At 39.0% G+C, this 13,271-nt stretch overlaps 1 protein-coding gene across 2 annotated transcripts in view; it reads right to left on the bottom strand.

Annotated features, from left to right (window-relative positions):
• Positions 1 to 13,271, bottom strand: part of MAP2K4 (mitogen-activated protein kinase kinase 4) — a 109,734-nt gene that overhangs the window by 12,822 nt on the left and 83,641 nt on the right. For both annotated transcript variants that reach the window (XM_075561076.1, XM_075561075.1), the window contains 3 exons: positions 10,914 to 11,033; positions 7,335 to 7,386; positions 4,835 to 4,962 (listed from right to left, as the gene is read on the bottom strand). In XM_075561076.1, the coding sequence (XP_075417191.1) occupies positions 4,835 to 4,962; positions 7,335 to 7,386; positions 10,914 to 11,033 (300 nt within the window). The remainder of the gene's footprint in view (positions 1 to 4,834; positions 4,963 to 7,334; positions 7,387 to 10,913; positions 11,034 to 13,271) is intronic.

The raw sequence follows: 13,271 nt of genomic DNA, 5'->3' as shown, positions 1-13,271 counted from the left end.
ACATATACAGTGGAATGTCAAAAAGAACAAACAAATCAATCTCAGAAGAAATGCATATGGCCAATATATTTTTGATAGAGGTGTCAAGGTGATTCAATACATAAGACTACAGAGAGGAAAACCCAATTCAATGTAAAAATCAGCTGAGAATGTTAACTCTGTGTGTGTGTTGGGGGGTGGGGGGTAACCAAGCCAGGTCAGCATACCCGACATCATTTCTCCTCCCAGGAGAAAACTAGCAATAACTAGAGATGTTTTTATTCCACTGAGGACTACTATTAGATCTAATGGGATAATGTACACAGGCAGTCCTGTGACCCAAAAGAATCTCAGAGAAAGGAAAGAACTTGGCTCTTTGACCTGCACCACGTTGGCCACCAACCTTCACTTGAACAAAGCAAATCACCGTGCGGTTTCTCATGTAAAATGAAGGAACTGGAGCCTCTCTGACAGGCGACACTCAAGTGGAGGGAGAGTGGTACCAAAGCAAATGCCTGCAAGTACAAAATGTACTCTTGCTTTTACCTCGGCTCCAACCTTGCTGAAACGCTGGAAAGCAGGCAGGCACGAACCAAGTTGTCGAGAGGGCTACTTTATGAGATCGTAATTAGAAAGGTCTAATGCTCTTAAAGCTTTTATAACAATTCATACATCAACTGCATCAGACATACTTACACATATGTTACCATCATTCGTTTCAAGACATGTACTTTCTATTGAGTCCTAGGTTTCAGAGCCTTAAGAACCCCCAATAAAATGATCTTTTAATTTAATTTAATTTAATTTAAAAAAGGCCTAACGCAGCGGTTCTCAACCTGTGGGTTGCCCAATTCATAACAGTAGCAAAATTAAAGTCATGAAATAGCAACTGTATGCGGAACTGTATGAAAGGGTCACGGCATTAGGAAGGCTGAGAACTACCTGTTTAATAATTCAAATAACTAATGCAGGAATCCAAGTCCATTAAAATACCTGTTTAGCTATCTGATCCTAGAGTTTACAATTTATAAGGTACCAAAGGTACTGCTTTAGGTACTAGATGAAAAATTACACACACACCCATTGTGGCTCTCTTCTACAATGCAGATTGCAAATAACTCTGGAAGAGAAAAACGTGTGACCAAAATAACATCTATATCTCTACTTGCAAAAATCAGAAAATTAGAAAGATGTAACTCCCTAACAAGCTGTTTGCTCATGGACTTCAGGTCACTGGGAGGTCTTTAGGAGTCCTCATGGTGTCCTGCTTACACATCGGGTTGCTAATGCAAGGTCACCAGTTTGAAACCTCCAGTTATACTGATGGTGAAAGATGGGACTTTCTATTCCAGTAAAAAGTTACTGTCTCAGAAATGCACAGGGGCAGTTCTACCTATAGGGTTGTTATGAGTCAGCATTGGCTAAACAGCAGAGTTTGGTTTAATTTGGGGAGGTTTTTTTTAACATCTTAAGATATAGCTGGATTTCATTCAACACAATCAGAACCCAAATACTCTACATCCTTCTCCAACAAGGTGACCCCATGCTCCCAATTCTAAGATCTAAAAGGGAATGCTTTTAGAGTGTCCATCTTAACCACTGAGATGGAATCTTAGAAGTCAAGCCCATAGCCAGTGATGCCCCATGTGGATGGAAAAGGACAACATTAACAGAAGAGCAGCAAGAACACGAGACTGGCCATTGTCTCTGTACTGCCTGGGAACATCCCAGGTCACTCACCCTCTCTCAGCACCGAGATCAGAATCAGGTTACGATGGTATGCCAAAGCTTAGTTTTATACCTCTATTACCTGTGCTTGATTTGAAAACTTGAATTTTGACCCCATGATGCCCAGCTAGCAAAAGCAGCAAATCCAGGGCACTTGACTATCTACCATATACACTCGAGTATAAGCCGAGTTATACAGCATTTTATGTAGTTTTGTGGTAAAATTATGTGCCGTGGCTGATATTGGGGGGGGGGGCTTATATTCTAGTATATACGGTATAAGCCCTGTAGGTTGTCAATTATGGCACAAGGGTCCAGACTTCACCTCAACTGAAGAAAATTCTGAAATTTTCTAACTTTTCTACTTTTTGATGCCATACCTCGTCACCTATGTACTGAAACCACCATTAACCTCGTGGCTATTCTAAAAAGCTCAGAATGCCATTTTCACAAGGCACGCGCAGATCTTTACAATCTAGTTGGTAGGTTGGCTAATGTGCGAATTTAGGCCGACTAAAGTGAATGAACAATGACTAACAATAACAACCCATTAAGGTCCCAAGTTCACCTCCTAGCCACCTTGGCACCCATCAAAATCAACTTTGATAGTGATACCACTGGTATCCTTAATGTGGCTACAACAGTTAAAAAATAAAAAAACTAAAGGTACAACAGAAGAGAACAGGTTGCAATTAACAGGGAAAAAAGGCGTCAGTCATAAGCAATATGAAGAACGTGGTCTAAAAAGCTGATAAGTGACACAGAGAAAAAAGGTGTCTTCCAAAACTTCACTCCTGGCTTATGCAATCAACATAAAGGTCACAGTAGAAGAAGAGAAATTTCACAGCAAGATTATGAAGACAAATAGCACATTCTTAGGAATAAATTGGATAAAAAGGATCGTGCTGTGAGCATAAAGAACATGAAGGGCGGGGAAAGGTCTGATTTATCATCAATAAGCTGTGCCAGGGTGTGGACAGGATGCACAGTAATGGCAAAGTAGATGATAGGTAGCCTAGGATTTTTTGTTACTTTTCTACTTGCTTATAACACTAGAAAAGTAACATTGAAATCCAGACAGAATCTAAAACATGAAAAGAGAGAAATTTTTCTCCAATTTTAAGCTCGTCTGTGATTTTCAAAAATCCAAATAGACTAAAGCACAATCAGCTGTAAATAATGTCTCCCCAGAGGGCATTTATAGAGGGCTAAATACAGGCATGTACATATGTAAATAAATTTATATATGACGAAGGGGAAATAGATCTATGTACATATATTTATAGGTTTAGTATTAAGGTAGCAAATGGACATTGGGCTTCCACTCAAGTACTCCCTCAATACAAGAACACTTTGTTCTATTAAACTGGCATTCCACGATGCTCACCTTCCCAACACAATCACTGAAGACAAAGTGGGTGCATAAGCAAATGTGGTGAAGAAAGCTGATGGTGCCCGGCTATCAAAAGATATAGCATCTAGGATCTTAAAAGACTTGAAGGTAAACAAGGAGCCATTTAGCTCAGAAGCAACAAAGCCCACATGGAAGAAGCACACCAGCTTGTGTGACCACGAGGTGTCAAAGGGATCAGTTATCGGGCATCAAAGAACAAAAAATCATGTCATTGTGAATGAGGGGGAGTGCAGAGTGCATACCCAAAGCCCATCTGTAGGCAACTGGACATCCCTTTACAGAAGGGTCACGGGGAGGAGACGAGCCAGTCAGGGTGCAGTATAGCATCGATGAAACATAACTTTCCTCTAGTTCTTCAATGTTTCCTCCCCCCCACCCCCTCACTATCAGGATCCCAATTCTACCTTACAAATCCAGCTAGACCAAAGGATGTTCACTGGTACAGATCAGAGCCGGAAACACAGGGAATCCAGGACAGATGAACCCCTCAGGACCAATAATTAAAATAGAGATACCATAAGGGGAAGGGGAAGGTGGGGGGAGAAAGGGGAACCCAATCACAATGATCTATATATAAACTCCTCCCTGGGGGATGGACAATAGAAAAATGGGTGAAGGGAGACATCGGACAGTGTAAGACATGGAAAAATAATAATTTATAAATTATCAAGGGTTCCTGAGGGAGGGAGGGGGAAAAATGAAGAGCTGATACCAAGTGCTCAAGTAGAAAGAAAATGTTTTGAGACTGATGGTGGCAACAAATGTATAAAAATGCTTGACACAATGGATGGATTGATGAATTGTGATAAGAGTTGTACAAGTCCCCAATAAAATGATTTTTTAAAAAAAGATTCAACCTCATTAGAAGCAAAAGATAAAAAAGAAAGACTCCTGTCTTTGACACATGGGTGTATGTATGGATTATGATAAGAGTTGTAGGAGCCCCAAATAAAATCATTAAAAAAATGCCTCCCAAGTGCAAGCCTTATACATTACTGTTTAGATTTGGGTGCTAGTCCCCAAAGGACACCTATGACTGTGAAAACATGTTTAAAATAGAGATAATAAATTTCCAATTTAAATATAAAACAAAACCCAGCTTATAGGAACAGTCTATGCAGATACACCTGGGTATGATGAGTATGCAATAGAAGGAAGGTGCGGGTCTGTCTCTCTAAAGGACATGAGACTTCAGGACAGGAAATATCTGAAGCTTCTACCAGTGTTTCCCAGTTGACTTCTAAAGAAGAAACTAGCAATACTCAAAACATAGCTTTAGCTCTGTCAGACATACTATGTTCTATGAGGAACTCAAGCCGCCTTCTCTAACTAGGAGGAGCATCATTCAGTGGCCTACACACAGTATCCATATGTACTGACATCTACTATAGCCTAGATATCATGCAGGTACTAGAAACAATTTCTTCTGAAAACTTACTGCTTGGTTAATGAAGTAGGTTAAATACAAGAAGTCATAATGAGAGAAGACAACAAACGCTGTGTCAAATAAGAACACAGAATAAAATACTGAATGGCAAAAGTTCACTGAGCTGATTTAGTGAAAATTTATGGAGAAGATGAGGTCCGTCAGGGGAGAGAGAGAAATATTCCAGCATTTTTAAACCGTGGGACCAATGCGGGGTTCTTAGCAGGAAAGGACACCAGTTCTCTCTACCATGACCAGAAAGTAACAGTTCTTGGGTTTTCACTTACTGCCATGTATGGCCTACACCCGGCATCTCTTGTCTTGGCGATGGAGTCCACAAGCTGTCCACTGATGCCAAAGTCACAGAGTTTAATATTTCCACTTCTGTCCAGAAGAATATTGGAAGGTTTGATATCTGTAAGAGATAAGATATATTTGGTGCACACAGACCCAATGAAATGAGTTACGTTCTAAAATGCTGGGAAGGAAGGAAGGAGAGATGGAGGGAGGGAGGGAGGGGGAGGGGAGAAAGGAGGGACCTCTTCTACAATCTAAGTGGTCAAGTTCTACAAACACAGACATCTAAGGAGCAACAAAATTTCTGATTTATCACATGTGATCGCTAACTCATGATTTGATTATGCAACTTTAATGGCTAGGATTGCATAAATGCAAAATCAGTTCATCAACAATTTAATCTAAAACATGAATGAGGATGTTTTTTTCTTAACATCTCTATATTTAGAAAACATCAACAGAACTGGTTTTTTTCTCTATCAGACATGAAAGAGTAAACCATTTTCTGAATGCTTCTGCTTAAAACTAGGTATGAAAATGTACCAAAATAAATTCAGATTTTTAAGATATTTTCTTGGTTTTCATCAAGATGCTATATTAATTTTACTTTTTAATTGATTTCATTACAATATTTGTGGTCAATAAAGGAGAAGCCACTAAATTACTTGCTCATTAATTCTCGGTGCCTATCCTTCTATCCAGAAATCCTGATGGCATAGGAGTGGGCAAGGCACTGCGCTGCTAACCACGGGGTCCAAGGTTCAAATACATCAGCTGTTCCACTGGAGAAAGATGAGGTGGCCTACCTACTTCTGTACAGATTGAAAGTCTTGGAAACCCAAAGAGGCAGCTCTTCTCCTATAGAGTTGCTATGAGTTTGAATTGACTCAATGGCAATGTTTTGGTTTTTTGATCATTCTACCCATTTCATTGTGATTCTCATGACTGAATAACAAACATACCAAAAAATAGACATGAAGGAAAAGTTTCTCTGCTCCTAAAACAGGCACATACAAAGAGATGTAGACTCTTTTCAAGAGGTTGTCATGTCAATAGAACACCTGGGGCTACAGCTGTGACGATCCTGAGGACGGCACCACCTCACTAAGGATGGCAGAACCAAGAGTGGACTTTGAACCTGGGAGCAGCCTCACTTTGGTCTTATTTTTCTGTTACTTGTAATCAAAAACTCTCTAATTACAGCAAACAAAAACACTAACTGATAAAAGACGGCAAAACTTTTTTTAATTATGTAGTAGAAAAAGCAAAGTTAACTTTGAAGACAGTTTATTTTATTCAACTATTCTTAAAAAGTGTGTCACTGCTCTGCTGTGATTAATGAGTAGCTGTAATCTCAAATGCTCGAGAGGCAATAGTCTCAAAACTGCAACACACGACTAGAAGAAGAAAAAGTCTAAATCAAAAGCAAGAAGGATAGTGTTGGGAGAAGAGAATGTTATTTTTAACAAGCTTTGAATCATGCTTCCACACGTTAAAACAAGGGTACAATTTAATGACATATTCTATTATATATTAATCTATCTAATTTCAATGGCTCAATCTCAATCCCAAAGTAATTTAGGTAAATGCCTAACTATGTACTGGGAACTATTCTTTTCTTTCAACATTAGAAACTATGTTTCCTATAATTCAACATGTTTGTTGAACTTGACACTCTTCACTTTCTATCCTTGTTATTCTCAAACTGAATTGCACACAGTCACAACAGTATTAAAATTCACTGAGGGTGGTAGCCTTGCACTTCGAAGCCACCACCTCAAAGCCCTGAGCCTAGCACAACCATAAACATAAACGGAGCATCTGTCTATTTACTGCGAGGTCCGTTCAAGATCCCCTAGGCAGCATTTCTTTCTTAAACTTGCTCTTCAACAGACCTCCAGAATCATACTTGGGGGCATAGCTCCAATGAAAGGATCGCTCTCAATTTTGTAGAAGCATACTCTGAAGTAAAGCAAAAACAGCTGATTGTGAGTCACATGTCCTTAAAATGCTGTAGAGCACTATGGCTCATTCTGTTCCTATCCACAGAATGGACTACAGAAAGGACTACTCTGTTCAAATCCAGCCCTCTGTCACAGAGTCTATTCCAATTCATTATGACCTATAGATGCTTATGCAGGTAAACCTTTGAGGGAGTAGACAGTTTCAGCTTTCTCCTATATTTATAAATGGGGGGGGGTCATTAATGATCTATCAGGCAAATAAATTATTATTTTTCAACTAAGGGTAATGAAAACCTGCAGCAAAGTCTATTTGAATTTCTAAGTTCAACTAGTTAATATGTTAAGGTGAAAACTATAGATTCTAAAGAAAAACATTCAATCAAATATCCAATGTTTACAGTAAAAACATTTAAAAAGCAAATTAGATACTGAGGTACATATTTTTACCAGAAAAAAAGCTTTTATTATGATACTGCCATTTTCAATACTTCTCATTTTTATTCTATAAGAAACAGGCCACACGTACCTCTGTGAATGATTTTCAAGTTTTCTTTTAAGTGGTTTAGTGCTTTCACAGTCTAGGGAGAAAAAATAGTGAAAAATTATTTCTTTTTCGTTAAACTGAACAATAGGTAATCATGAGAAATACCCAAATACAGTCCTGTGTAGGTTGGCTTACACTGAAGTGTCAAAGCCCCTCTCTCTTCCTCAGTCTGTTCTTAAAAGGAAAATACAATCTGCAATGTTGTATTTGGGGGGGGGGGGGCTGTCTGTAGTAGAGTCTAGCCTGTCAATCAATCAAGCCATAGCATAGCATAGCGTGTGTGTGTGTGTGTGTGTGTGTGTGTGTGTAGTAGAGTCTAGCCTGTCGATCAATCAAGCCATAGCCAATGAAACCTCTGCATGGGCATGGCCTTCTCCTGAGGATTCTAGGAATGCCCCTCTTCTTCCCTGGAGGGGAGATACACAGACTCTCTGCTTGACTCCCGGTGAAACATTCCTGTTGACAAGCCACATGGAGACACACTGATGGAGTCGGAGCCATGGAGCTGGAGGACCTATGTGGAGACCCACACCAGCACGGAGATCCTTCCACCGCTACTGGATCTACAAGACTTTCCACCCACTGGCCTGTGATCTTCCTGCATTCGGCATTATTGCATGGCTGCATGAGTCTAAGGAGGAATTTATGTACTAGTATTGGATACATGGGCTAATATTGGACTTATGGACTTAACCTGGACTTAACTGGGATGTTTCTCAATATATAATTGCTCTTTTATATAAAGATCTTTCTTATACACATATGAATGTCCATGAATTTGTTTCTTTTATTTCTTTAGTCTACCCAGACTAACACTGTGTGTAAATAAATAAATATACACACACATACATATCTATGTATGTATGTATGTTTAATTTTTTATTGTGAGTCAGGTAGGGGGTTATAGTTCAGATCATCAGGTTTCTATTCAACAACTTTAACTACTTAACAAACCTATTCTTGTGGTCGTTACTAGGCTATAAATTCACGAGATCATTATATTTAACATGGAGTAATTTCAAATGTTCTGCTTAGCTTTGTATAATGGTTGGTTGATCACCTTGTCGGGAACTGTTGAGAAATATGTAATAAAACTAGTTATGGTTATATATTTTAGACAAAGTATATGATAAAGTAATTTTATCTTTGCTTTCTGACTTCCTGGCCACCACAAGCACAGTAAGAATAGGGCTCTTGGTTCAGGCTACCTGGACGCCAATCATTTATCACTGACAAATATATAACCTTCAAAATCAATTTCTTAACTTTCCTATGTTTCACATTTATCATCTGTGAAAGTAGTGATCTAGCACTTTTCATAGATGTTATGATTAAATGTCCTGAGATCTTGACCTGACACACATAAATGCTATACATTAGCTCAGTCACAATTCTATTATTGTTACTTTATAATTACTATTGAATAATAACAAACTCTTAGATATTAGTGAATTTGGTAGTAATAGAGGGAGGTTAAATAGATTATTATAAAATTTAAAATATCTATCAAAATAATCAAATTTCTAGTATGACCCAGTTTCTTTTAATAAAACTGTATAAAAAAGCCTATCTTCAATCTCATAAAAACTTTAAATTTATCCATTAACGCAACAAAATTACTTAAAATATTAACATGAGATTTATGAATCTTAGATCATAGTTTGACTAGTATAATCTGAATCAAAATTAGGTCCACTTTTGTAATATGTAAAATTGGACATATTAGCCCATATGTCCGATACCAATCTATAAAGTCCTCTTCAGATTAATGAAAACCATGCAATGATGCTGAATGCAGAAAGATCACAGGCCAGTGGGTGGAAAATCTTGTGGATTCAGTGGTGGTGTAAGAAGCAAAGTGCTAGCGTGGGTCTCCATGTGGCCCTTCCAGCTCCAAGGATCTGGCTGCCATCAGCCTAGCTCCATGAGGCTTGTCTGGAGGAAGATAAAGCAGAGAGGCTGTGCCTATCTATCCTCCAGTGAGCTATTTATCTCCGTGGTGCGTTCAAATGACGTCCTCAAACTGAGACCTGGTTGACAGGCTAGACTCGACCCCTCCACAAGCTGACACTAGATTATGTAACTACAACACAGGGCAAGTCTGATGGGGCATAACTCATGACTATGTGACCCCTCAGTACTGTCACCAGTACAGTGACCTCTGTCAAAGACGCATTCAAGCAAGCCCCTAACAGAGAGGGATGGAGTTCGTCCACTTTGCAAACCTAAGGGCATGATTACCTGCATCCTTGGTTAACGATCAGAAATAATTTGATGGAGACTTAATAGTGTTGTTGTTTTCATTGTTGTCACTGTTAGGTGTCATCCAGTTGGTTCCAACCCAGAGCGGCCCCACGCACAACAGGATAAAACATTGCCCGGTCCTACACCATGCTCACAACTGCTCCTGTGCTGGAGCCCAGCTGTGACAATGGTGTGGATGGATCCCCCTCGTTTTCACTGCCCCTCTACTTGACTAAACTTGATGTCTTTCTCCAGGGGTTGTTCTCTTCCAATAACATGTTCAAAGTATCTAAGACAAAGTCTCACCATCCTTGCCTTTAAGAGGCATTCTAGCCGCACTTCTTCCAACAGATTGGTTTGTACTTTTAGCAGTCCGTGACACTGATTCCTCTCTGGTCTTCTTTATTCAACATCCAATTTTCACATGCATATGAGGCAATGGTAAACACCGTGGCTTCAATGAGGAGCACCTTAGTCCTCAAAATAACATCCTTGCTTTTCAATACTCTAAAGAGGTTATGCAGGTTTACCCAATCCAACACCTCTTCTGACCTCCTGACTGCTGTCTTCATGAGTATGGATTGTGGATCCAAGCAAGACAAAAATACTTGACAACTTCAACCTTTTGTCCATTTATCATGTTACCAATTGTGAGGAGTTTGGTCTTCTTTACACTGAGTTGTAATCCCTACTGAAAGCTGCAAACCTCTATCTTCATCAGCAGAGGGGACTCTGCAAATGGATTTTGGACTATCACTGTCATGCGTAGCTTTCTGCAGTCAGGGTGCTCAGAATGTAAGCTCTAATACAGTAGTAACCTTGGTTCCTGAAATTGCTATTCAGCTGTGTAAATCGTTTAGTCTGGACAGCCCAACTTTTAAACTACAAGAAATATGTGTCCAAGAGCTCTAATTAAGGGACTACAAGGAGAATGCTACTATTCTGAGTAATCTAGGATAATTGTTAATCTAACTTATTTGATGATGATTAAAAGCAACAAGGGAAAAATGGAAAATTGATTTTTCTAGCCTTATTTATAGGACAGCCTATTATGATTCATTGTACTTTGAATGAAAAGAAAACGGTATTTATCCAGACCATGTGATTAGAGTGCTCTTCTGAGCAGGTGCATTAATTATGCCACATAGTGACTTAGTTCCCTTTCCTTCTACAAATGATTCTTCCTGGAAGTTAAGTAACATTCTGTGAAGGACATCGGAGCACAAGCATTCAAAGCCACAGCGGTATCTTTAACTATTATGTCAGAAGGAAAAATTTAGTATCCTTTTGAAACAAGTAAGAAAAACAGGCACTTACTGCTAAAGTGATTTTTCCTAAAATTTCTTCTGGAATAACATCATCTAATACACTATATACATATTTGTAAAACTTATCAAACGAGGTAGACATGAGTTCCATACAGATCCAACAGTCACCCTGTAAAATAAGAAATATTTGTTATTCCAACACATACAAATCATCATTATGTGCCACCTTGCCTTTACATTAAATAGATTACAACTTGTTTTTTCAATCTCACACTGGCAATACTCCTTTCTTCTCATGAGAGCCTTGAATAGAAAACTCTCCTCATGTTTATGCACAAACTAAACCTGTTTGGGGCCAATGTCCCCCACTCTTAATTGCAAAGACCAGGGTAGTCTCTCGCATTGAAAGCTTTTGTGCTTTAAATTTTACCATAGTTGAACATAAAGTAGGAAATATGTGTAAAACGGTTCATTCTCACTAACAGAGAATAGATAGACAGCAGTCCTCTTCAGATACCAGGTAAGAGGAGAAAAAGACAAAAACCACACTTATGGTCTCAAGTCCTGACTCCAATGCTACTTTTCAGTTAGGACTAAATTAACCTTCCAAAACTGCAATTCATCCCATTCTCAGCATCCTCTTATGCCGCACTATTTCATACTGTGCCCATGATCTCCTCAAATAAATGTAAATTTTAAAAGAGTACATTTTTCATGGTTTGTCATTTATTGCCTCCACTGGAATGTAAGCGCCATCAACATAGAAGCTCAAGTGATCTTTGACACATTGATCTCAGCATTACTGATTGTTTTAAACCCCTCTGAAAGCAATTTGACAATAAAACTGGAGAAATAAATGTGCTCACACCTTTTGCTACAATCATCTTGTGACTGGGAATCTATCTCCATGAATTACAAGAAGGGGGGGTGGGGCGGGATAACAATGAGAAACAAAGCTAGAAACCACTGAAAATTTTTACTAAAGGGAATGGTACATTGTAAAAAAGAATTATCTGAAATTAATTTTTATTTAGAACTGAACAGTTCTTGAGAGACAGCTTATGCATTAAGTGGAAAATATATAGAACATATATTTAGAATAGATAACATGTAGAGAGCACGAGAATATAAGCAGACATTATGGTACATATATGAATAAGGTCTACACACAAGTACCTTATGAAAGTAAAAACTGCTATCAGATAATGACAAAATTTATCTTAAACTATTTTTATGCTACTACTAATTTACGCATCCAGCTAAATATTCAGATTTCTTATCCACTTCTCCTTTCTCTCATACTTGAGCTGGATCGTCTAGATGACATGACTGTCTCGTGGTGGGGTGGCTGAGTAGGGCTGCTAACCACAAGGTCTGCAGTTCGAAACCACCTGGCCACTCCAAGATGAGGCTTTGCATTCCTGTAAAGAGTTGCTGTCTTGGAAACCAACAGGAGCAGTTTATACTATGCTATAGGGTAGCTGTGAGTCAGAATTGACTTGATGGCACTGTTTTCTGTTTTGTTTTGTACTTTAAAGTACAATAGTCTGGCCAGAATAATTATCTAGTTATTCTGTTAATTAGTGACAAAGCCAAGAATAAAATCAAGTTTCCTATCTCTTTTCTCCACTCAGCTCTTAAAGCACAAATGTACTTAGCTTACATTCAGATAAAAATGTTTTGAAGCACACTGAAACGACTAACAGAACCATCTCAAAAATTATATGGCTCCACAGTTATTTTTAACTGTGTTATGTTTATTTATAAATCATATTTGACATGGCAGGATTTGACCTAAATTTCCTTTATGTCAGTCTTCCTTCTATTTCTGCAGCCTTGGTGGCATTGTGGGAGAAGCAGAAGATTGCTAACTACAGGCTGGGGGTGGGGCCCCACGGGCTGCTCCCCTAGAGAAAGACGCGGCTCTCCGGTCGGGTAAAGATTGGTGGCCTCGGAAGCTGTGAGTGGGTTTGGAGGTATGGGTGGGGAGCGGGAAGTATTATGCTATTTCTATGCTCCTTTTTCTTTAGAATATTCTTCAGAGAATGCTTCTCACAAAAGATTGAGTAACAGTGCCACTCAAAAACAACTTTTTTCTTACTCAAAAGACACCATGATAGGTCTACTAAAAGTTTTAATAGAGAACAATAAACACATTTAACTCGTCTTATTAGAAAAACAATACAGAAGGAGCTTAAACTCATGGCAAAGAGGTTTTCCCCACTTTAGAATCTCATCATGAGGTGTCCATGGGATCAGCTATCAGGCATCTAAGACCCAGAGAAAAGCATACAAAATGTGACTGGGGAGCGGGGAGGGGGGCAGTCTCTTTTAGGGGTTTGCCAAGGTGTGTCCTTGATGAAGGGCACCCTTGGCAAGGACAACTGGGGAAAGGGGGTGGTCCACA

The sequence above is a fragment of the Tenrec ecaudatus genome, chromosome 10 (assembly GCF_050624435.1).
Source record: "Tenrec ecaudatus isolate mTenEca1 chromosome 10, mTenEca1.hap1, whole genome shotgun sequence".
NCBI classification, from domain to species: Eukaryota; Metazoa; Chordata; class Mammalia; order Afrosoricida; family Tenrecidae; genus Tenrec; species Tenrec ecaudatus.
Note: the sequence above shows the minus strand (reverse complement) of the source record. Positions and strands in the feature narration are given on the sequence as shown.